We start from the raw sequence: 25,418 nt of genomic DNA on the forward strand, positions 1-25,418 counted from the left end.
CCACCCAAACCCACCAGCTTTGAGGCTCCAGAGGTTTCTGGTGTGCACAGTGCAGGGCCAGGGCTCACACTCTTGGCCTTGGTAGGAATCAGTGATGCTTCACACCGTGGGTTCAGGCTGCCAATCAGCCCCTGAGACTCTGTTTCTAATCACAGACTGGTCTGGGGACACCAAAAAGTTGCTCCAACCCCTCGTGCCCTGGTTTCCCTTGTCTCTAAAAGCAGATCACCCCCCCTGGCTCCACACGGGGCCTCAGCCCCAATGCTGGTTGGGCTGAGCTGGTGGGGAGGGTGGGTTTTCATAAATCTGGATGTGTCACCTGGTCTGGTTTGGGGTGTAGAGAAGTGCTTGGGGAGGCTCAAAGCAGAGGACAGGATGAAGGGTGGCACAGCCTCTGCCAAGGGCAGCATGGACACCTCCCCTGGGAAATCAGTCACGGGGGTCCCGCACGAGGTCCCAGCTCAGGCTGGGATGTGCCACCTCAGCAGGTACTGCTGGGCTGCTCCTGTACCCCCTGGCACTACAAGGAAGGGCAAGGAGGACATCACAGAGGGATCACCATCATCCCTTTGGGCTGGGCACTCCTGGTCCCTCCCTGTCCCCGGATAAGTGGATGGCACGGGTGAGGTGCCAGTAGATGGCACTCAATGTGTAGCACGGATCCTCCCTCACAGCTCCTCTCTTTTCCAGGACTAACCAACACTTTTTTCCTGCCTGCACGTTTCAAACCATTTCCTGGGTGCAAATTTGGCATCACTTAGCAGCAGCTGGCAGGAGCTGGTGCTCCTTGGTCTGATCCCTCCCGGTGGACAACAAAAAGAGCCTTGAAAAAAACCCACTGCACAGTCCCTCAGAAGCCCCGTGGAGGTCTCGGGAAAACGGGTTTTATTATTTTTATTGAGATCTTCCACATTACCTTGGGCATGCACTGACCATTGCTGGGTGATGCTGGGAAGGTGGGAGGGGATTTTCCCTCCCTGCTCCACAGCCAGTGAGGCAAACCCAGGGCAGGATCCAGCCTTGCCTCACACCCACATCCCAGCCCTCTGAGTGCTCACACATCAGGGCTGTGCTGCTCACAGCAACAAGCTGCAGACAAAAAGAGACCTATTAGGTTATCTTGTCTGTGTCTCCTCTACACGATGGTTCGATTTCTGGTGCTTTTGTCAAGCCAAGCACTAACACTTCTTATCAGGAATCCCAATATAACTGTCTAGGAAAATGGACCATTAACAAGCTTCTCTGATATTTTGCTCAAAGCTTGCTTTCTTTTAACTATGAGAAGCTCAAAGGAATGTTTTCCTCTATGAACAAAAGGAGCTGCATCAGTTAAAAAGCTGGAGCTGCAGTTTGCTGGGATGGTGAGAGCCGAGCTCACCCTTCTTCTGGGTGAGAAGCTGCTGTCCTGAAGAAAAGTGGCTGAATTTTCAAATGCAGCTTTGAAAAGAATATATATATATATATGTATAAAAATGAGGAGGGGGGGGAAAATAAAGCCACTCTTAGCCTAGTGCAGCAAGGAGAATGAGAAGGACCAAAGTTATCCCTAAACGACTGGACTGACTCCAGTGCACGAGCTTTGTTGGCAGCTCCCACCTCTGCTCCAGGGAGACCCAGGGCTACCCCGGCTGTGGACCAAGCTCCCTCTGGATCCTCATTCCCCCTGGATCCTCACTGCACTGGGTCAGTGAGGTGGTTCAAGGCATGGCAGCTCTGGAAGGAAAGGGCCCTTCTCACCCTGCATTTATCTTGAACGAGTTCTGGGGCTCGCTGGACTTTCCAGGGGCTGCTGATCATGTAAGACAGCAGGAAACCCAAAGAAAATCAGTTCCCCATTTGGAGCACAATGTGCCCCAGAAGCCCCCAGGCTGGGGCAGGCCAAGATGGACGGGAAGAGGAAGACCTCAGCCAGCAGCTGGTTTGCAAAACCGCAGCTCCACACCTCCTGCCTCTCAGAGCCCCATCACTGCTGCCATCAGGGCAGAGGGAGCAGGGCACAGGCTGGGGGGGACCCCACCTCTGTGCAAGCTGCCCCAGCTGCTCCACCAGACCCACCCCACAGAATCAAGAGGAAACAAGCTGCTGTAAATCCCTCTGGTTCCCAGGATCCGCTGCACTCGAGGGATTGTCCACCCAGCTCCTGCCCACACCGCTCTGGTGAGGATGAGGAGCACACACTGACCTCTGGTGACCTCAGCCATGGAGCTTTAACTCTCCCACAGAATCCCAGAATGGTTTGGGTTGGAAGGGACCGTAAAACCCATCTTGTTCCACCCCCTGCATGGGCAGGGACACCTTCCACTAGAACAGGGTGCAGATGGGAACCTGCTTCTGGGCTTGCAGTATTTTGTCCATCCTGCACATTCCCTCTTATCTCGCAGCTTCCCAAAGCCTCAGCTGCCCCCTGGCATCCCAGAGGGAACCCAGTCTGCACACAGGATGCCCCCTCACCTAAACACAAGCCCATGTTTATTCAAACCCCAGAGGTGCAGGTTTCCCCCCCAGCACAGCAGCCCCTGTACCCACCCCAGCTCAAAGCAGTGATTCCGACAAACTGATTTCTCTTGAGTCCAAACCCAACCCACACAAGTCACTCGAATCAAAGCCACACCATCTCCAGAGAGCCCTGCACTGGTTCCACTCCATGAGAAACCCCCCCCAGGCAGTGTCACCATCCTGCACACAGGAGCTCCCTGCCTGGGGACCACGGGGCACCCCCACCCAGGGCACCCTTGGCTGGCAACCACTCTCGTGGTGTGCTGGAGCCAGCCAGGGGTCCATCCACATCCCCTTGTCCTCCTCTGCCCTGCCCTCCCCACAGCTGGGACAGGTTTTAAGGGACCTGGGCACACTCTGTGGCAGTGAGAGAGCAGACAAAGCTGAGCTGATCTTGCTCCCAAAACAGGGTCCTGTCTCCTCAAGCAGCTCTAACTCTCCCCGTTCCTGCCCAAAAGCAGGTACTCAGAGCACGGGGAGGACTCGGAGCCGGACACTCCAGCCCACCCGCCTACGAATCCCTCGAGAGCACAATTCCCAACCGACCCACTGCAAATCACCCCTTCGCACTCCACCCCCCTCCCTCCGCCAAAAAACCCCGGCACTGCCAGATGTCTGGCGGGAAGAACCTACCCCCGAACAGCTTCTTCTGGGATGCCATGTCCACGGGGAGCAGCCCAGGAGCTCAGCACCCTGTGCCGAGCGCTCCGAGCCCGGCGCGCTCCTCCCACCCGTCCGGAGCTCGGGGAGGAGCAGGAGCAGCTCCCGGTTCCTCGTCCTGCCCACCCAGCACTGCCTGCCTTTGTCTGGGGACCGAGGGTTCGCTGGGAGGGTTCGCTGGGAGGACGGGCAGAGCCAGCGCAAGGAAAGTTAATGAAGTTGATGGAGTGGATCGGGTTCACCGGGGGATTTTAGGAAGCGCTGCCCGGAGAGCAAAGAGCGGCCGAGCAGCGGCTCTTCCAGATCAGGATCGCTCCCAGGGAGCCCTGGAAAAACTCATCCAAGTGCTTCAGTCGTGCTCTGAGCCACAGATGAGGGTGGGGAGGCCCTGGCACAGGTTGCCCAGAGCAGCTGTGGCTGCCCCATCCCTGGAAGTGTCCAAGGCCAGGTTGGACGGGGCTTGGAGCAACCTGGGCTAGTGGAAGGTGTCCCTGCCCATGGCAGGGGGTGGGATGAGATGAGCTTTAGGATCCCTTCCAAACCACCCCGTGATTGCATTGTGTTATCTCCTTAACAGGCCAGCTCAGCACCCCTCCTGCTCGCCGGGCTCCCAACCAGGGCTGCAGCTGGAGCAGTTGTTTGCCCTCTCCCAAAAGCCACCTCCACCCAACCCTGGCTCTGCCGTGGTGATCCAGGGGGCTCCCGTGGCACAGCCCTGAGCACTGGTTATTGTCTGGCTTTCTTTATCTGCAGATCTCAGAGCATTTTATAAATGTTAAACCTCAAATCCTCTCCAGGGAACAAAACTCTTTCTGCTCTATTGTACAGATGGAGAGACTTGCCCAAAAATGAGGGCAGAGCTGGGGATGTGGCAGAGCCCAGAGCTGAGCCAGCTGAGTTTTATATATCTCATATATATATATATCTCAGCACATATATACATATATATATATATATATATATATATATCAGCACAATACACAGCGACACAGATTATCCCTGGAATACTTGTGTGGACAAACACATCTCCAGCTCTTAACCCACCCCTGGAAGAAGCAGTTTTGCTCTCCAGGTGGGAAAGCCTGGCATGCTGGAGCACCCAGAAAACCTCTATTTACAACTGGTGCTCCAAACCACAACGTCTCACTCATCTTTCAGTTTTCTACTTCGGGTAAAAAAACCCCCAGTTCTACAGTTTCAACTTTTTAGAAAATTATTTAAAGAAAACAGAACAAAAAACCACAATGATTTTAAAAATACAAAGCAAGCAGGGGGAGAAGGGCTGTTCTCTATTTCTGAGCTGACCCAGGAGGGCTGGCAGAGGCAGGAGCTGGGGGAGACTCTCCTGCCTGGCTCTCGGGTCCTGCTGTCCCAAGCTCCAGTGGTTTCACTGTGGGGAGTGTTGTAGCTCCCCATCTTTTCACTCAGCTTGATTTTCCAGGCATTCCAGTTTAAAGGAACCTGAGGACCAGCAGGGAGTGGGAATTCAGTGCCATCCAGTGTGGCTTTTCCCACCACTCCAAGGTGGGATGGAACCGTACCAGTGCTTTACTCAGGAGATCACTCACTGCCTGTGGGCTCCAGCTGGGGGAGGAAACCAAAGTACCTGAGTGTCTGGGATGGGACAGAGGCAGCACAAGGTGCCCTGGCACGGGAAACAGCAGCTGGAAAAGCCCACAGGAACGAGGACAAGTAGGAGAAGGAAGCAGCCTGGTAGCCAGCACAGGCACCCTCTGGGATGCACAAACCTCAGAAGGGGTTGGGACCAGCTCTCTCAGGAAGCAAGTGAAGGGCCTGGCCCAAAGAACCTCCAATTTTGTCTGCACCAAGCAATCGAGAGAGAACCCCAAAGTTTCTGTGAGCTCATGACTCCAGACATCACTTCCCTGAGATGCCTCAATTCCCGAGCCCTTCTCGGAGCATCATCTCATCCCAAGCCTGGTATCTCATGTGACACACATTCCTCCAGTTTCTGCACCACAGGAAAGATGGAAGAGCAAAACTGGCTATGAAGAGGGCATGGACCGACAGGACACGGGGGAATGGGTGAAGGAGGGCAGGTTCACATGGGATATTGGAAAGGGATTCTCCCCTGTGAGGGTGGGGAGGCCCTGGTACAGGCTGCCCAGAGAAGCTGTGGCTTCCCTGGAAGTGTCCAAGGCCAGGTTGGATGGGGCTTGGAGCAACCTGGGCTAGTGGAAGGTGTCCCTGCCCATGGCAGGGAGTGGAATGAGACAATCCTCAAAGGTCCCTTCCAATCCAAACCATTCCTTGATTCTATGACTCTTTGAAGAGCGTGTAAAACCCCCACAGGACAGTATTCAGGACTCATTTTCCACTCCAAGCTGCTCACATCCGAGTGTTGTTTCCAGCAGGACAGAACTCCACTTGGATCAACCTCACGCTTCCCTGCGGAGCCAGGCGGTTCCTGGAAAGCCAGCACAGGGACAGCAACACCTCAGTGGCACGAGCCCTGGGAAGGGGGAGAACCAGAGATGGGCCAGCTCATCTTCCCTGCAGCTTGGGAAAGGGCAGCTTGGGAGCTGGAGGGGCCACGAGGCAGATTTTAGCTCCCGACGGGGAGAGGAGGAGCAGAGGCCTCCGGCCCACGGCTGGAAACGGCAGCTTAAAAATAAACGAGTGCTAAGTTTTGAGTTCTGAACTGATGGAAACCGAGAGGATTGAGCAGGGTCTCTACTGCCCACAAGGCAGCCCAGGCTCCTTCCCCTTCAGCTGTTTCGCCCCCGTGGCTTCTGCAGCCACTGGAAGCTCCGAGGCTGCTCGTTCCCTCCCAGCCCAGCAGCAGCTAAGGAAGGGAGCACAGCTGGGATGGGCACCACTGAGGCTCCACCTCGGAGCATCCACTCAGCCACGTGGAGAACCTGCCTCAGCCAAACCCAAAGTGGGATCTCAGGCACAAGTGTCAGGTGAGGAGATCCAAGGCAGGGCTGTTTGGGGGAGGAGAAGCTGTGGACAGCAGCTGTTGGGGCTCTGGGTGATGCTCCCCAAGGAAGCTCAACCTGCAGGTCCCTCCCAAAGGTTCAGATGGGCTGAGTTGGCCAAACCCACGCTGCCCCTTCCCTCCTTTCTGCACCATCACTACCCACTGACTTCCAGGGAAGTGCTTAATTAAAGCTGGGCCTTGTGGGATCAAGAGTGAATCAACTGCAGGTGGATGGACAGACAGAACAGAGGAACAGAATCACAGAATATCCTGAGCTGGGAGGGACCCACAAGGATCATCAGCCCAACTCCTGCCCTGCACAGACACCCCAACAATCCCACCCTGTCCCTCAGAGCGTTGTCCAAACGCTCCTGGAGCTCTGGCAGCCTTGGGGCCGTGCCCACTGCCCTGGGGAGCCTGGGCAGTGCCCCAGCACCCTGTGGGGGAAGAACCTTTCCCTGAGATCCATGTCCTTGTGGCTGAGCATCTCCCAGTTAGACAGGCTGAGGGGCAGCTCCCACTTTATACAGCCTGTGCTCCTCAGGCCAGGGAAGACAAAATCCCAGAAAGCTTCAGGATTTAGGGCAAACCCTGCCCAGGTGGGACCACTGCACGTCCCAGTGGCTGCATGTCCAAGGGCTGGAGCTCAGGACCCACTTCTTCCATTTCCACTCCCACCACTGCCACATCCCCAGGGCTGGATGTGCCACTTGCACCAGGATGGAAATGACTTTTGCCCTGCAGAGCTCTGGGCTCAGGGGAGGCCTTTTCATTGCCCCAAGTGGCACCTTCAGAGGGGCAGCAACAACAAGGTTGACCTACAGCAATCCTCGAAGGGACCAACCCTGCCCCTGGGATGCAGAGAAGCCCAAAGCATCCCCTGGGAAAGGCACCTCCTGCAAACTGCAGAGATGTGTGTCCTCCTGTTAATGGCACTGCTGGAGCCTCGTGCCTCAGTCCAAAGCACCTGCAAAAGGCCAGAGAGCCACTGGTGCCATGGGAAGGTGCCCCAGCCCTCCTGGGGCACAGCCCCCAGGTTTTCCTGGGAGAGATTTGAGAGTTAAAGCGACACCGGTAGTGGGATTGTCAGCAGCACAAATGCACAATCAGGAGGGGAAGATGTGGGGGGAAAGCATCCAACTGGCGAATATAATACTTGGAAGGAAAAGCAGATTTTTAAAAAAATAAAAAATGAGGGGGTGGCAAAAAAAAAAAAAATCTCAGGAAGTCATCTAGTCATTCCTGCTCTTTGCAGAAACAATAGGCTCGGGATGCTGGCTAAGTTATAAATAATCTTGCTGGCTACACAACACAAATCCAAGACAGGAGCAGGGTAACTATCAGCTCCATGGAAAGTGAGTCACCACCTTCTTACAGCATTCCCAAAAAGGGCAAACACCACAGTCCTGCTCCTGCTCACTGGGGCTGTGCTGCTGGGGGGCTCTGCTGGCCAGGACCCCCATCCTGGGATGGAAGGGAGGGAGGATGCCTGGGAGGGCAGGAGCCTCCTGCAGCAGGAGGCTGAAAACAGTAGCCAGACATTCATAGAATCACAGAATCCTGGGATATCCTGAGCTGGGAAGGACCCACAGGGTCCATCCAGTCCAACCCCTGGCCCTGCACAGACACCCCAACAATCCCACCCTGTCCCTCAGAGCGTTGTCCAAACGCTCCTGGAGCTCTGGCAGCCTTGGGGCCGTGCCCACTGCCCTGGGGAGCCTGGGCAGTGCCCCAGCACCCTGTGGGGGAAGAACCTTTCCCTGAGATCCATCCCAACCCCCTGGCACAGCTCCAACCCTTCCCTGGCTCCTGTCCCTGGTCCCAGAGCAGAGCTCAGTCCCTGCCCCTCCGCCTCCCCTGGGCAGGAGCTGCAGCCCCCGAGGAGTCTCCCCTCAGTCTCCTCTGCTCCAGCTGAACCAGCCGAGTGCCCTCAGCTGCTCCTCAGACCCTTCCCCTCCAGACCCTTCCCCAGCTCTGTGTGCTTCTTTTGATGCTGCAGACACCGAGGGACCAATGGCCAGAAAGCTCAAATTGGGGAAAATAATGGGAAGCCACCAACTCCACAACATCCTTCTCTTTTTAGAAGGGAAGTCACCAGTGCAAGGTGGTTTTGCTGAACTGTTTTCCAGATCCCTCCTCTGCATGTGAATGTGAGCACAGCAATGAGTGAAGCCAACATGCCTCAAGACAGCAGTGAAACCACTCCAGGAAGGGCAGATGTGCAAAGGCCTCTGCCCCTGACACAACCCTGGGGGAGGTACGTGGCCCCTCTGGCCTGGCAGCTCTCAGGGAGAAGGGAAGAGCCATCTTTTTGGGCACCCAGGACAACCCTGTGGCTGCTCCACGTCCACAGCACAAAGTGCAGCACCCAGGACTGGGGTGCTGGGCCATGGCTACAGCAGAAAGGAGCCCAGGGTAGAACATGGAATCATGGAATGGTTTGGGTTGGAAGGGGCCTTAAAGCCCATCCACTGCCACCCCCTGCCATGGGCAGGGACACCTTCCACTAGCCCAGGTTGCTCCAACCCATCCAACCTGGCCTTGGACACTTCCAGGGATGGAGAGTCCACAACCTCTCAGGGCAACTAACTGAGAAAAGGAAAGAGATTCCCAACTGGAGACTTGGATAATTTGGAAGTGACATAAATTCTCCCTTTTTTTTTAAAAAAAAAAAAAAAGAGCTTCCTGACTTGTTATTCCCTTACCCAAATCTGGAAATGTAATCATATTAGTTCAGCTGCATTAACACAACAAAAAACCCCAACAAAAACTGTCTTAAAGATTGAACTGATCTCTGAGGGGTGAAGAGAAAGGAGAACAAAAGTCAGAAACCTGAAGCAACCTGTGAGCACCACAGCCAGCCCAGGCCACTCTCTGATGACACATTTGCAGAGGATGTGAAATAATCAGGATATGAAGTGATTTTTAAGGTTTTTTTTTTTTGCCAGGTAGGTGAGGTAAAAGGTCAGTAAGAGCAGTGTGAGCACACCCAGCTCAGCAACGTAATGCTGAGTGTGTCCCAGAGCTGAACTCAGCTTAAACAAGTTAAAAAAAAAAAAGTCCAGGCAGCCCTAAGAGACGTGGGGATGTGCTGTGTGGACTCAGCAACCACATGGCTCCTAAAACTTCCAGTAGTCTGTGCAGGAGCAATGCCTCTGCTCCTGTTTTATGGTGGCTGGGGAATGCTTGGTCCTGGCTGGGAAGAGGCCTGGAGCTGCCACTGCTCCAACCAGAAAAGCCAAGCCAAAAACTTCAGCCCTCAACTCAGGAGCTGTGGCTGGTGCCCTTTCCTAAAGCCCTGAGTGCCAGGAAACAAGTCAAGGGGCACCAACCCACCTGATGCTGGGATGGGAAAATGAAGGGAATCAGAGAATCTCAGAATGCTTTGGTGGGAAGGGACCTTAAAGCTCCTCTCATCCCACCCCCTGCCATGGGCAGGGACACCTTCCACTAGCCCAGGTTGCTCCAAGCCCTGTCCAACCTGGCCTTGGACACTTCCAGGGATGGGGCAGCCACAGCTGCTCTGGGCAACCTGTGCCAGGGCCTCTCCACCCTCACAGCCAACAATTCCTTCCCAATATCCCACCTAACCCTGTCCTCTGGCACTGAGAAGCCATTCCCCTTGTCCTGTCCCTCCATCCCTTGTCCCCAGTCCCTCTCCAGCTCTCCTGGAGCCCCTTTAGGCCCTGCAAGGGGCTCTCAGCTCTCCCTGGAGCCTTCTCTCCTCCAGGTGAACCCCCCCAGCTCTCCCAGCCTGGCTCCAGAGCAGAGGGGCTCCAGCCCTTGGAGCATCCCTGTGGCCTCCTCTGGACTCTCTCCAGCAGCTCCACATCCCTGTGCTGTTGTTCCCAGTGCTGGAGGCAGCTGTGCAGGGGGGTCTCACCTGAGGGGGCAGAGGGGCAGAATCCACCCCTCCCCTGCTGTGGGATCAGCCAAAAACAAGTTGCTTAAGAGTAAATCCAACCTCTCTCCCTCAGGGGGGCTGGAGCTCCTGCCCCTCAGAAGCCTGGGGAATGCCCACCCAGCCAGACAAGGCCACTGCAGGGTTCAGAGGAAAGGTGTGAACAGTTTGAACCACGGGACAAGACATTAAGGAACCCAGTTTTTTCCTTTGAAAGGGGAAAAAAAAATCCCAAGCAACCAACCATATGCGATGGGGAGGCACATCCACCTTCCCACAGCTTCCCAGGCCATTCATCATTTGGATAAAATCCAGTTTCACATTGAAATTCAGCTGGACTTTCAAATGCAAATACGAGGAGAAGAGCAACATATGGTAGAGGTTAGTGCGTATTTTTCCTAATTAAATGGCACACTGCTGCTTTGTATAACAATGTTAACGGGGCACTGAGGAGCCTTTGGAAGGGAGACCATGGCACTTTGGAAAAAAAAAATGTCCCAGAAAGCAGAAGGGGCCCAGGCCATCCCTGCTCTCCCAGGAAAGGTCACGCACTCGGCGCCACAGGGACCAGGGACGGGGTTTGTCACTTGTCACAACCCAGACTCGTCCCCTGGGTTGGGCAGGATGAGGCAGAGAGGGATTGGCAACACAAGCGCCCTCCAAGGCTCGTCCTGCAGGAGTTCAGCTTCTTCCAGGTCAGGGCCACACTGGGTTGTCCCCTGGGGCACTGCTGGATGCCACCACGTCTGTGACTGCAACAGAGACCCAGGAGGGCTTTTGGAGGGGGAAAACCCTGCCAATTCCTCACCCCCAGGGGCCAGGGATGAAGGATGGGCAGAAGATGCTCCAGCACACTCTGAGGAGGGCAGGAACAGCTCTGCCTCGAGCTGCCACCAGTCCCCAGGAGAGGCAAGTGCTGCTGCCAGAGGTGACCCCAGAGCTCGCTGGCCGTGCCCAGTGCCCTGCAGACAGGACATGGGGAGCAGCACCCGCTCTCCTGGAAGGTTCTTCCCAGTCAGGATGAGCCAAGGTTTGTAGACAACAATCCTTTGCCCCACTTGGTCCAAAAAAACCCCACCTCCCCACACTTCCCAGGGTGCTGGAGGCTGCCCCTCCTCCCAGCCCCGGCCTCAGCTGCTCGAGATGCTCTGATACGAAGCCCATTTATTTATTTTCAGTCCCTGCCTAATCATGCAAACTCCCCTGCTAGAGAAAGCTTATGCCACATTAACTTCACCTCCTTCTCACTCCTGACGCAATCCCCAGCTAAATTTAGAGGAAGACGTTGCCTGAGGTCACTTTGGAGGTGGGGATGTGCTTCCCAGGGTTAACAGGCAGATGGACAGTGTTTTTTAGCTTTTTCTCCCTGCTGGCTTTGGAGCTGGGCTACCTGGTGAGTTAACTGAAAAATTCAAGATTAAAAAATTGGGGGCAGATGTCCCAGGCTGCCTCTTTCCCTTCTTCAGTGGGGGAACAAGGCACTGGTGAAGGCAACCTCCCTCCAGAAACACTAATTAGGGCAGGGAGAAGAGTATCAAAACAGCCACTACAGAAATCCTCACAAGCTGAACGGAGAGATCTCCCCCCACAGTTCAGCTTTTTTCCCTTTCTGATGTTTATTCACATTTAATTCCACCCTGCAAGGCCACCTGGGACAGACAAACCAGGACCTCCAGAACCCACAGGCAAAACCACTGCCCTTCATCCTACCCCAAACGTGGGGCAAATCCATTTTAGGGTGGCAAAGACACTGTGGCCACAGTGGCTGCTCCTGGACAGGACACACCTGGGGACCCTGACACGAGGGGTTGGAGCCTCTGGCAACCCCCTCCCCCCCCAAAATCCTGATAAACCCTCGGGTGCAATGACACCTTCAGGTGCTGTTTCACTGGGGGGGGGAGGTTGGCCTGGCCCCCAGTCCCCAGGGAGAGCTGCTGGGGGGTCTGTCCCCTAAATCTGCTCTCTGCTGTCACACACACACACGTTCCAGGGCCATGAGAGTTCTCTCTGTGCCTGCCTCGCCTCAGGTGATCCCTGATCCCAGTCCCCTGTACAATTACACATTCAGCACCACAATGTATTTCACACTGTATTTCATGCCTCATTTGGCAACAAAATTAATTAAACTTTAAGTCAGCGCCGAAGGAGTGCAGCACCTCTCTCCCCTCCGTGCACACACGACTCCATTTGGTTAAGCTGATGTGCTAATTGGGGCTTGCTGAGTATTTGGGGACCTGCTGGCAGAGGGGGCTCCAGATCACAGGGTGAGATGTGCCCCACACCAGCTGGGCTCTGCTTGGAGGGTTCACAGGCCATGTGCCACCAGCCTCTGGGAAAGCCCCACTTTCCTAAAGTGCATTCCCTGCTCTGACAGCCCCAGGCACCACCAGGCACCTGCAGTCAGGCCAACACACCACCCCAGGGGTCTGTGGGGCTCTGAGCTGCCCACTGCCTGGGAATCACAGAATTCTGGGATATCCTGAGTGGGAAGGGACCCACAAGGATCATCCAGCCCAACCCCTGGCCCTGCACAGACACCCCAACAATCCCACCCTGTCCCTCAGAGCGTTGTCCAAACGCTCCTGGAGCTCTGGCAGCCTTGGGGCCGTGCCCACTGCCCTGGGGAGCCCGGGCAGTGCCCCAGCACCCTGTGGGGGAAGAACCTTTCCCTGAGATCCATCCCAACCCCCCTGGCACAGCTCCAGCCCTTCCCTGGCTCCTGTCCCTGGTCCCAGAGCAGAGCTCAGTCCCTGCCCCTCCGCCTCCCCTCGGGAGGAAGGGACACAAGTGGGTCACAGCCCATCCCACTGATCACATTGAGGCACCTGCACGGATCCAGCTGGGCTGGCAGCCTGGGAATGTGCCAGGGAAACACCAGCACCCAATCCTGAGGCTGCCCAGGTCTCATCCCCAGCACACAGTGCCAGGCAGGTGACTCAGTGCCCTTCCTCGGGGTCTGTGGGATGCCCCCTTCCTGCTGTGCTCTCAGCTCTTTGGAGGTGTTGGGAGAAGGCAGGACAATCCTGACCCACACAGCTGGGAATCCAACAGGTAGATAGAACCATGGAATGGTTTGGGTTGGAAGGGACCTTAAAGCCCATCCAGTGCCACCCCCTGCCATGGGCAGGGACACCTTCCACTAGCCCAGGTTGCTCCAAGCCCTGTCCAACCTGGCCTTGGACACTCCCAGGGATGGGGCAGCCACAGCTGCTCCGGGAAACCTGTGCCAGGGCCTCCCCACCCTCACAGGGGACAATTTCTCCCAGTCTCCCATCTATCCCTGCCCTCTGGCACTGAGAAGCCATTCCCCCTTGTCCTGTCCCTCCATCCCTTGTCCAAAGTCCCTCTCCAGCTCTCCTGGAGCCCCTTGGAAGGGGCTCCAAGGTCTCTCTCCCTTATGTTAGAAAAGCATTGAAAACCTCACCTGCAAAGGTGCCTTTGGGTGCTGGTGAGCTGAGAAAAGCCCTTCTAGCACTTCCTTCAGCTGTGTTAACACTGCAGGGTTTGGTGCCAGGGGAGAGATGAAGCTCCCCAGAGCAGCAAAACACCACTTTGCATTAGATCCAACCCTTTAAGATGCCCGTTTGTTGTCTCAAACTCAAAACAGTAATAATACTAATTGCAGTTTGAGTCTCCCTGCACACAAACACGAACAAGGGAGAGGCAACAGGCCGAGGAACTGGTCACACGTGGGCCACGTGCTGGAGCAGGGCACCCCACAGGGCATGCAGGATTTGAAATTAGCAGCACTGAGGTCCAGCAGAAACGCCTGCCAGACCTGCTGGGCCCCTTCCAAAGCCATCTCTCTCCTTTGGAAAGGGCACAACAAGCGTGGAGGCCTCGAGCCGGGGTGCTGAGCCAGCACGTGCCGCTCGGGCAGCGCCGGGTGTGCGGGATTCGGGGTGGGCTGAGGCAGAGCTGCTGCATCCAGCACCAAATCCCAGTGTCCTGCCTCCTGGACACCATCCATACTGAGACCCTGGCCCTGGCAATGAAGAGAGCAGGACAAACAGGGCAGTGACAGCAGGCAATGCACAGAATTCCAGACTGGTTTGGGTTGGGAGGGACCTTAAAGCTCATCCCATCCCATCCCCTGCCATGGGCAGGGACACCTTCCACTGGCCCAGGCTGCTCCAAGCCCTTTCCAACCTGGCCTTGGACACTTCCAGGGATGGGGCAGCCACAGCTTCTCTGGGCAACCTGTGCCAGGGCCTCATCACCCTCACAGAGAAGAATTTCTTCCCAATATCTAACGTAAACCTACTCTCTTTACTCTCCAGTTACTACCCAACAGCTCCTCTCATTAGAAGACAAGCAGGTGCTGGAGCTTGTACCTGTTCTTTGGACACACAGAAGGTGCACACCAAGCCCAGCCTCACCTCAGCCTCAGCCCAGGCTTTTTACACGTGATTTTTACATAAGATCCTGATCCCATCACAGCCCCCCAGCAGGCACAGCTCCACTGGTAGGAATTGCCTCATCAGAGGAAGGAAAGAGCTCTGCCAGGAAGAGAGAGCACTGCACTGCTTCAGCAATCCTGGCATAGTTAAAACTGTGCTTAAACAAGGTCTGTGGCAAATTGGCAGTTTCTAAACAAAAGCTGTCGCTTATCTCAGTACAGCTCTGGCACCCCCAGCATTCTCTGGGCTCTTTCCTAGTTCAAAATCCCAAATCCAGTCAGGAGGACTCTTCTCCAGGGTGGGAAATGAATGAAAAAACCCAAAAGAACCCCAAAAAACACCTTCCCCTGAAAACAGGTACCCCTTAACCCCCGAAGTCAAACACACACCAAGACAGGGGATTGGGTTATATTTGCCTCTCCCCAGCTGCTAGAGGAGCACTGAGCTGCTGCCAGGGCACCCTCACAGCATGGTCACCCTGGGCCTTCTCTTCTCCACCTCACTCCTCCTGTGTCCATTAGAGCACAGGACACCCCATGTCTCTGGCAGGACAGTACACCCTCACTCACAGTGTTGCAATAACATTTAAGGGGAAAAAACTGATTGTGGGGAAGAGAGACAGACACCTTCTTATTTCAAGACCAGGCTGGACGGGGCCTGGAGCAACCTGGGCTAGTGGAAGGTGTCCCTGCCCATGGCAGGGGGTGGAACAGGATGAGCTTTAAGGTCCCTTCCAACCCAAACCAGTCTGTGATTCTGTTTCAAACTCACTGCAAAGGCACAGAGAACCTTCTGCCCAGGTGGGGCAGCCCTGGGAGCAGGAACAAGCAGCCCAGGACACGAGGATCAGAGATGAGACTGGGATGTGATGCTGGATTAATGGACACAGGTGTGAAGATCTTCCCCTGCCATTTGTTCCCCCTCACTCGCTATTTCCTGCAGACCTGCACTCCCTGCCCCAGTTTTTGGGTCCTCCAAGTATTTTCCTCCAGACCCTGCTTTCTGGATCCTGGTTAATGGGATGCACCCCACGAGAGACACAGGGAGCAGGAAGGGGAGAGGGAGAAGAGCAGAAGCTTCCCAAAGGCAAAGACAAAAACAGAGCAGAAAGCCCGACTAGCACGTGGGAGATGAACCTCACTGAAAGTCCTCCAGGCTTTGATACTGGAACATCCTGGACTGCAGCATCCTGAGGGTATCCCTGCCATACCTGGCAGCATCTTCCTACACCCCAGGAGTGGGCTCTGCCAGCAGCAGGAATGGAAATGCTCCAGAGTTGTGGAGAGCAGTGGGAGCTGCAGGATCTGTCTCCTTCCAGGCTAATGAGACCTCACAGCTCTGCAAGCTTGACCTGTCCATGGTAAGGCTTCTCCATAGAACCATGGAATGGTTTGGGTTGGAAGGGACCTTAAAGCTCATCCAGTCCCACCCCCTGCCATGGGCAGGGACACCTTCCACTAGCCCAGGTTGATCCAAGCCCCGTCCAACCTGGCCTTGGACACTTCCAGGGATGGGGCAGCCACAGCTGCTCTGTGCCAGGGCCTCCCCACCCTCACAGGGAACAATTCCTTCCCAATATCCCACCTAACCCTGCTCTCCTTCAGCTTAAAGCCATTCCCCCTTGTCCTGTCCCTCCATCCCTTGTCCCCAGTCCCTCTCCAGCTCTCTTGGAGCCTCTTCAGGCACTGGAAGAGGCTCTCAGGCCTCCCTGGATCTTTCTCTACTCCTGTCTGAACAGCCCCAGCTCTCCTTTGATTTCCTTTGATAATGGCTAAACAGCAACATTTACTTTGAAAGAAATGGTCACACCAATGGGTTGGCAAGTGAATTTTCCTGCTTTGCCTTTTTTGTTGTGGTGGCTTTGTGTTTGGTGACAGTCTGAGGGTCAAACACACGCACACACACACACACCCCCCATGCAAACACACAGCCCGGAGCCTGGACTTTCATGGCAAGTGCCAGTTCAAAACACCAAGTCCCATATTGCACACCTCACGTCTGCCTTTCATCATCCATCAAAATAGCAAGTGGAGCCCAGCACTCCCACTTCAGCATAAGCAAAACATGTGGGAACTCGAGGCAGTTTGTAGGAAAACGTGATACAGCCTTTCTAATAAAAGCTCCCGCTTTCCTCACTATGGAAAACAGTTGCAAATGGGTTTCTGCAGCCTGAGACTCGACAGCAGGGCAACAGGGACGCTGTGCTTGGCTCTTCCCAGCCCCAGCTTCCATGGTTTCACTGCCAACCCCCCCAGCCCCAGGAGCAGAGTGGAGCCCAGCACCATCCTGCTCCCACCAGGGCACCAGATCCTCCCCGGCCCACTCGGGGCTTCCTGACACAGGGCTGCCTGCACACAGTAACTAATTAAACCTTCAAACAGCTCCCCCACAGCACCAATTAAAGAGACAACCCCAGCTTTCATAGAATTTATGACTTTCAGTGCTGTTGCCACAGGTATCCAAGTTTGAGCGTTGTTTAAAGCGGGTTTCAAAGGGGATCCGGACTCGCCTCCCTCCGGGGAGAATCCATTTGCTTTGTTCACTAGACTATAACTTAAAATTTGTTACATGCACCAGCTTGTAACTCTTTGAAAAACTCCCTGCTCAGCCAGCTTCAGATGTACGTGATGAACTTCCCCCGATCAAAGCAATTCCCCCACGAGGAGCCTCAGCTCACGAGCAAGAAAGGACACAACAAATTTTGGGGGAGGGAATCATGGCACAGGCCAGGAGGGGACTCTCCCCCCAAATCCACCGGAGAGCCCAAGCCAAGGAGCTCGCTTCAGCACAAAGCAAGAAGAAAAAGGCATTTAATGGTGAATTAGCTTACTTAAAAAGCAAAAAACCCCCCAAAAAATCCCTATTTTTTAGCAGGGGTTTTATCTGTTGTCTGTGAGCAGAAGACCCCTGGGCTCCTCTTCCAGTAGGACCCAATCCTGGCACCCCACACCAGGGACGTGGAGTGAGATGGTAGAACACCCTCCACATTGCCCACAGATGGAAGTGCTGCTCCCGTGCTGCTCCAGGAGATGTGTTACCTCGCACAACCACGTGCCTTGGGTTCATCCCCCTGCCCTGCAGAGCCCAAACTCCTTTGCTGAGGGAAAGGCTCAGCCTGCACGAAAGCTCAGCAGCCACAAGGCACCAGCCCCAGCACAGCCCGACCTCGCTGCCTCCTGATGCTGCTGCCATCCCAACATCCCTTAAAACGGTCCCTTCCAGGTGAAATCCAGCCCCAGCAGTTCCCTTCCCGAGGCAGGTTTAACTGCCAGGGAGCTGGGTGCTGCTCAGATCAGTCATTTATGACCTGTGACACCGTGGAGGACACGGCTCACAAATGTTTTTGCCGCTGCAAACAACAAACAGCTCGGGGAGGGGCCAGTGAAACCGCTGCCTTGGAGGGCAGCACGACGGGCACGATGGGCTGGGTGTCCCGGCTAAAATAAAACCCCGACGAGCCACGGCCCGGGCTGGAAAACACTGGTTTGCAGCTCCAAGCCCCGGGAGGACCAACTTCCCGCGGTGACCTGTATGTGCTATAAATGCCGCAGACACGGGCCGGGTGACGTCAGCTCCAAACTCGTGGCAATTGTTGGGTTTCTCCCTGCCAAGAAAAGGCAACGCGGAGGTGCTGAATTGTCCGGGCGGCGGGGGAGCGAAAGCAGTTCCTCCCCGGAGCATTTGAGGACAGAAATGAGGGAAACAGTGGCAGGAGCTTAAAATAAAAGCACGGGAGGCAAATAGGAAGAGCGAAGGGATCTCGAAGGTGGAGGGTTTGGGTTAACGCTTTGGATTTTTCTGGCCCGGGAGAGGAAAACAGGTTCCCCTTGGCAAAAGGGCCACTGACACCTTGGGCAGGGCAGTCATCAGAATCATGGAATTGCTGATCAGAACTACGGAAAAGACTTGTGAGATCATAATGTCCAACCCCACCATGGTCACCACTCAACCACGTCCCCGAGTGCCACATCCACACGTTGTTTGAACACCTCCAGGGATGGTGACTCCACCACTGCCCTGGGCAGCCTGTGCCAATGGTTAACAACCCTTCTGGTAAAGAAATTTTGGATTTGAAAAGGATTTGAATTTGGGGCGATTTTACAGCTGGGATTTTCTTGTAGTGCTGTTTCAAATGCCTGTGCTCCCTTATTTACAAGTTGCACTTTGGAAGGAAAAACCTCATCTTGGCAAGTGGGGCATTTTGGATGGGAGTGATCAGTCAGTGCAGTGCCTTGCTCTCTTCACTCTTCACTTCCTCTGGGGAGGAAAGAGCCTTGAGGTAACAGCTCCTCTGGAGGGGAAAAATAATAAAAGCTACACACTGCTCCAGGATTTCCAGGAGGAGGAGACAGATGGAAAGTGGGAGCCATGAATTCCCATGTCCAGCCCAAATGCCATCAACCCAGTGATGGGATCCCACCCTGTGTGGACAGAGGGATGAAACAGGGATGAAATGGTGTTGGATCTTTGTGGCACGTAGGACAACATCAGTTTATTACCTTGGGCCTAATACAATGAGCCCAGATGATGAGATCCTGGCACTGAGATGGGGCTCTGTGAGCACTGAGCTCAGACTTACACAAATCAGTGTTTGCTTCTCCTTTCTGGGCAGAGGTGGCTGTGGAGGGGAAATGCTGTTCTGCCTTCATTGGTGGTACAGGCCCTGACTGAGCAGGAGTGCTGGAAACACAAGGTACAATAAAGATGAAGCCTTGGCCTTCCTGCAAGGCAAGACTCAGAGAGCTAATCTCCAGGTCCAGATTATGGCTTGGCTGTGAGACACTCTGCTCCCTCAGCAAGTCCAAGTCCCCAAATCCAAGGACCATCTGCTTTTCACCCTCTGACCACATCAGGGTTAGTGAAGATTGGACTTCAAATCAAATTTTGAGCTGGATGGCTGGGTATGTTTTTGGGGATGAACCACCTTTGGGGATGATCAGGGCCAGGATGGACTGGGCTTGGAGCAACCTGGTCTAGTGGAAGGCATGGCAGGGGGTGGAACTCCATGATTTTATGATTCTAACTAGCACCTGATTGCACCTTGCTGACTATTAGTGAATAAAGGTAGAACATCCACAAACTATGAAAACAGCCACTTGCTGCTGTCTAGGACCTCGTTTAGACCCTTTGGATCCTTCTAACAGGCAGAGCACACCCCTGGTTGCCAGGGAAGGCCTAAATCAAACCATTACAGCATGGAACATCTCACTGATGTCTTCCTGCAGTCATTCACTGCACAGGCAAAAAGCCAAAGATTCAGGAACAGGGAGAAGCCCCAAAGCCAAAATGCAAACGAAACGTATCCCCTGCCCTGAGGTGAGGCCAAGGGTGGCTGCCCCAGGGATAACTCTGCTGCTGGAGCAAAACCTTTCCCCGAGCTGAGTTCCCAACCCAGGATGGTCACGGCGGAACGAGGGAGCCTCGGCAGAGCCCACGCCTGGGACAGCAGGGATTGTGCAACGTCCTCCAGCCCAGTTGTATAACACCAGTGCTCTGCTTTCAGGACTTCTCCCAGGCAGCCCCGGGGAGCAGCAGCCCAGAGGAAGGGTGGTGTCAACGTTACCTTTCACTCACCCGAAAAGAAGGGGCGGGGGGGGTCAGAGATTCGGTGTCGTTCCGGCGGCTGCAGAGCCAAGCAGGGGGGGTCCGGCTGTGCCTCTGCTCCTGGCCAGCACCACAGCCCCGGCAGCCGGGCCAGGCTCCGAGCAGGAAACACATGAATGCCATTGCTCCTCTCCCCCAGCGCGGAGCACGTCTTTTGTGGGATTATTTTAACAGCAGAAGTCGCGCAAGGAACACTCGCTGGAGAGATCGGCTTCCATCTGGGTTAACCCGAGAGTTTTCCCCCCTCCAATTTCCTCCAGCCCACTCAACAGCTTCCCTCCCTGGAAAAGTGTTTGCTCGAAACCATCTTGACGTGCAGCTAAACGGCTCAAAGCAGCACATTTCCCTGGTCAAAGAGGGCACGAGAGCGGGGCAGGGCAGGGCACAGCCCCCCATCCTGCTGCTGCAGGTTCCCCAGTGCCCCACAACACTGATGCTGGGGCACCAAAGGTGCTCCCCAGAAATCTCCAGGATGTCACAGCATGGCTGCTCCACGTGGCCAGGGGTTTCCCTGGACAGCTGGAGTCAGCCCATGGTAGAGAAGGTTGAGTTTTAACCATCCACAAGGTGTTCAGCAAGAAGGGCAAATGAAGGAACTTCCCACGTGTCAGGGGCCGTGTGAGCCCCACACAGAGCAGCCTCCTCAGGCATCAAAAATCCAGCACAGCACTGCCCAGGAATTCTCCACTTCAGCCTCAAACCCAAGAGCAGAACAGTTCCCATCAGACATCTGAAGCCACACACCCTGCAGAGTCTCCCATCACACCCAGATCCCCAGCCCCCTCCTCCCCAGAGCTGCCCTGCTCCCAAAGCCCTTGGATGTTGGCATCCCTGGCCCCCTCTTGGCACCCTGGAAGCATCCAGCCAGGAGGGCTTCACAAGATCCCTTTGGGAACGCCGAGATCCCACCAGGGAGCCTCTGGAGGAACTGCAAGGAGCAGCCACCCAAACTGCAGCTGAGCCCCTGGAATGAACCACCACCACCACCCCTTCAAAAAGGGACAGCAAAAGTCTTCCAGGGCAGTGCAGACATGTCTAAGCAGCTTAGAGAAGAGCCCTGATTGTCTGCTCCCAGGATCCTGGAGCGGTGGGACAACAATCTCCAGCTCAGGCAGCAACTTCTTAACAGGAGACAGATCAGCAAGAGCAGCTTTGCCCACCCAGAGACACACGGAGCAACAAGAAAATCATCCAGAGAAACAGCAGCAGATCCATCACCAGAAAAACACACAACAGAACTACACCAACCCCTCCTTTGGTGTCTCTGGAACCAAACACAAATTTATTGCGAGAATCATTATGGTATCAGGAAAAAAAAAAGTAAGATGACAGTACCTGATCCTCCAAACTGAGTGCTCGCTAGGGTCGTGGGTCTGTTTTTTCCATTAGCCACTGGCAGGGGAAACATCTAGAAAAACAAGAAGATGAGAGAGAAGGGAAGAGAAAAGAGATTTCAGTCTGTTAGTTTTACTGTGCTGCTGCAAAGGGGTCAGACTGGGGGAGGAAAGGGGGAAGAGGAACACTTTATTGATGCAAAAAACTTCCCTCTCCTCGTGTCCCTGCTCCATGGATCAGCTGCAGGAGGGGCAGGGGAGCAGCTCTGCACTAACACACACAACCTGACACAGGGATGGGGTCACAGCACCAAGTCAGAGTTCAAGAAGCGTTTGGACAGTGCTCCCAGGCACAGGGTGTCACCCCTGGGGATGGGTCTGTGCAGGGACAGCAGTTGGACTCAAGGATCCTTTGGGTCCCTTCCAACTCAGCACACCCCGTGATTCTGTGATGCTCCTGTGTCCACAGCATCCCTGGTTCCTTGAGTGCAACCAAAAACCAGCCCAGGAGCATCAGAGCTGTGGTCAAACCCAGCAGTTCCTTCCCCAACTTGCTCACCAGGGCCCTCCCTGCAGGGTGCCCACGGGGCCGACTCCATTCATAGAAACCCAGCGGAAAAACGCCCCTGCAGCACCCCAAAAAGCTCTTTTCACCCCTCCCCATCCCGGCTCCCACAGCACTCCGGGTCTCATCCCGTCTCTCTGGACACACACAGTGCCTGGGCAGGACGTGGGCTGCCCGTGGGTCTGGCTGGCACAGGCAGAGGTGACTCAGCCCCAGGATCTGGCGGTGCCCGAGCTCGGTGCCAGCCCCATGGGATGAGCCCTCCAGCCTCCCAGGGCAGCTCCCACCCCGCTGCTCCAGCAGCCCCAGGACCCAACACAGCCCCGGGTCTGGGGGGAGAAGCTACTCCAAGTGCAAAGGTTTCAAAAATGAACCTATTTTACGGTATTAGTCGCTCTGGGGACTTGTTTGCTCTATTGCTGCAGCTTCAGTATCACAGCTGAGCTTCTCCTGCCAGGAGCTTCCACAGAAACACTGCACACCTCGTCACCTAACCTGTATAAATATTTTTAATAAAAGTTGGGAGAGTTTCAGAAGCTGTTATTTAATAATTTACATGCACCTGCGTGCAGCAGAAAAGAAAACTAATTCTCCTCCACACAAATGGAGCTCCAGCCAATAAAACAACTGGTGGGAAAACGTTTAGTGAATTAACATTTTAATATCCTTTTTCTACTCAAGATACTTTCACCACCAAGTCATTTGAATTTTTATTATTTTTAGCTTTGTAATGTCTGAGTAACTCAAAAGTTTAATGCTTTGAAGATTAAACAATGTAATGGCACAAGAGCCTACAGAAATGCAGCGTTTCATGCCCTGACATAGCTGATGTCTGGCTGTGGTCAGAAACATTCCTTTGTGCAGAGCAGTCTGCCCAGCTTTGTTTTCACAAATGCTGGGGAGAAAAAACAAAACAAAACAAAACAACAAAACCAACAAAAAACAGTTAAATGTGGTAGAGATGCAAAGAGAGCACTTAAGGAACCAACTGCCATTCATAAAGAGCACAAATTTGGGATCATATATATGCATGCACGGGGTGTAGATGTTCTATATATGGATTTAAACAAAGGTGTAAACAGTGTTTAAGCATCCTGGCACTGCTGCCAGCACCTGCCCACACTGGGCTGCCCAGGGACCCCCACCATGGAGGTGTCCCACGGGGGGAGCCCCTGCTGCCCACCCCAGGGGCTCCAGAAGTATCTGGGGGGGCCCGGCAGCCCCACCATCATATGACACTTGTTTCCTCAGGAAGTTGGGCTAGAAAATAAAAACAAACCCTGACACACCAAAGGTTGCAGCCAACCTTCCTCCCTGCACTGCTGCAGGGCTTCCCTTGCAGGGCAGGGGGTGGTTTCTGCAAAGACCTCTGAAACTACTGAAAATGGAATTTAGGGGGCTGGTCCCACCCGGGCTGTGCTCACTCCCCCGTCTCAAGGCAGGGAAGATAATTAAGTGGTTAGAAACCCCCTTTGCAAGGGGCAGGTTTGCATGTGCAAGCACGGGGGGAAGGGATGCACGATGAACCCGGGCACCCAAAACAAGAAATAATAAAAAAAACCCCAACAAATGAAACCCCAAGGCACTGCTGGCTTGTTTCCATGAGCATTTCTGCTCAGCACTTGCTGAGGCTGAAAAACCTGAGGTTTGAGCACCAAACACGAGTGGAGAAAATGAACAGCCTTGTTCCACTGTGCACCCAGAGCCTTCTGCTTCTGCAGAACAGAAGGTGGTTCCCCCCCACCCCTGGTGATCCCTGGCACACCCAGCATCCCTAAAACACCCCCACAGCCCCAGGGATGCCCTCCCCTCCTCTGCCTGCTTTCAGAGGTGTTTTGAGGCTGATGCAACACCTTCCTGTTCTCCCTTCCCCAAGGGATTCAGGAGTCACAGACCCCTTCCCACACCAGGGCACGTGGGGATGCCAAAGCACAGAACCCTGGAATGTCCCGAGTTGGGAGGGACCCACAAGGTCCATCCAGTCCAACCCCTGGCCCTGCCCAGGACACCCCAACAATCCCACCCTGTCCCTCAGAGCGTTGTCCAAACGCTCCTGGAGCTCTGGCAGCCTTGGGGCCGTGCCCACTGCCCTGGGGAGCCTGGGCAGTGCCCCAGCACCCTCTGGGGGAAGAACCTTTCCCTGAGATCCATCCCAACCCCCCTGGCACAGCTCCAGCCGTTCAAGCAGGGTGATGGGGAGGGGGGAACCCCGGGTTACCCCTCCACACTCATCACTTGGCAGCCCCAGGAAGTGTTTTGGGTTTTTTTTTTTCTCTTGCTCCCAGCTTCTTTTTCCACTGGGGTGTGGGCTGCAGCCCTGAGGAGCACAAGGCACAAGTCATACGTGAAGTGCCGCCTGCCCTCGCTGGCGTGTGTCGCTCACAGGCAAAGTTCATCCACCCACTGCAAATTTCCTTTCTGCTTTTAAAATGCTGCTTTAAAAATAAACTGGGGGGGGCAGGGAGGAGATGAACCGGAGCTGGCACCTACAGAGGGACCCAGGCATTGAGGAGGGACCCAGACACGGGAGCTCTCAGGGGTTGTAATTGGGTCATTACTTGGCCTTTGTTAGATTTGAATAAATGTAGATTGAAACGGTTATGTAAAATCCCCCATCTTAAGTCACTGTCTTTGGTTTCTCAAGTCCTAACTCCAGCCTCCCTGAGAGCTGACAACTTCTGCACACCCTTGTAGCTCCATTTCCACCCCTCCCAAAGAATTTATTCTCCATCCACTTCTCCCAGGGCAAATCCAGCACATGGGAGGATCCAAACACCCCCACCCTCCCCCGGGGTGGTTACAGCCAAGACACCCCAAACTTTCACCAGCAAACTCATAGGCAAGAAAGAGAATTTGCCAGACACAAGGAACATCAAGCAGCATTTCATATATTGTGTACTTCTACCAGCGCATCACTTTTCAAATTAAATCAGTTTTCTTTTTCTCCCCTCTCCCACCTTTTGAACTCCAGGCTGACCCAACCTCAAGCCTGAACTCCAAACCTGAAATCTATTTTGCAGCGTGGAAAGTATCCAGCTGTTAATCTGGGGAGAAGAGGGAATTCGGCTCAAAACCCACTGCCAGCAGGACATTCTATATGTGTTCACCTAAGACAGACCTTCCTGACTGCGGCCCCAAACGCCCACTGCGGCCTGAAGTCAAACTTTACAACTGCTCTGCTCTGGACAAAATTGAGAGGTTTATCACGGAAAGGCAGGCATCGGGCCTTGGCTGGAGCAGGGCACAGCTTCAGCATCCTCCAGCAGGGCAGGAGGAGCTGCTCGAGCCCTGCTTGCTGCCAGCAGCCAGGCATTCCACCCCCGCTTCCACGGCTGGAGCCACGGGGCCGGAGCGCGGCGGGAGCAGCCGCGTGCGGGGAAATGAGCCGGCAGGTCCTGTGCGACTGCTCAGGCCCCTGCCCACCCTGCACCGTCTCATCGAGCCAGAAACCCCCTCTGACAGCAGCCTCCCCGCAGCATATGGTTAATACTCTGCTAATAATCATGGCTGTTAA

The 25,418-nt window shown here is 54.7% G+C and overlaps 1 protein-coding gene across 15 annotated transcripts in view; it reads right to left on the reverse strand.

Annotated features, from left to right (window-relative positions):
• TCF3 (transcription factor 3) overlaps positions 1 to 25,418 on the reverse strand; it is an 84,631-nt gene that overhangs the window by 53,687 nt on the left and 5,526 nt on the right. For 14 of the 15 annotated variants that reach the window (XR_004361005.1, XM_032712093.1, XM_032712091.1 and 11 more), the window contains exon 3: positions 21,341 to 21,413. Coding sequence is in view for 14 of the 15 variants with exons in the window: in XM_032712093.1 (XP_032567984.1) it covers positions 21,341 to 21,413 (73 nt within the window). In the remaining variant the exon portion in view is untranslated. Of the gene's footprint in view, positions 1 to 3,129; positions 3,205 to 21,340; positions 21,414 to 25,418 lie in introns of those variants that run through there. The other variant, XM_032712094.1, reaches the window with a different exon arrangement.

The sequence above is a fragment of the Chiroxiphia lanceolata genome, chromosome 27 (assembly GCF_009829145.1).
Source record: "Chiroxiphia lanceolata isolate bChiLan1 chromosome 27, bChiLan1.pri, whole genome shotgun sequence".
Lineage (NCBI taxonomy): Eukaryota > Metazoa > Chordata > Aves > Passeriformes > Pipridae > Chiroxiphia > Chiroxiphia lanceolata.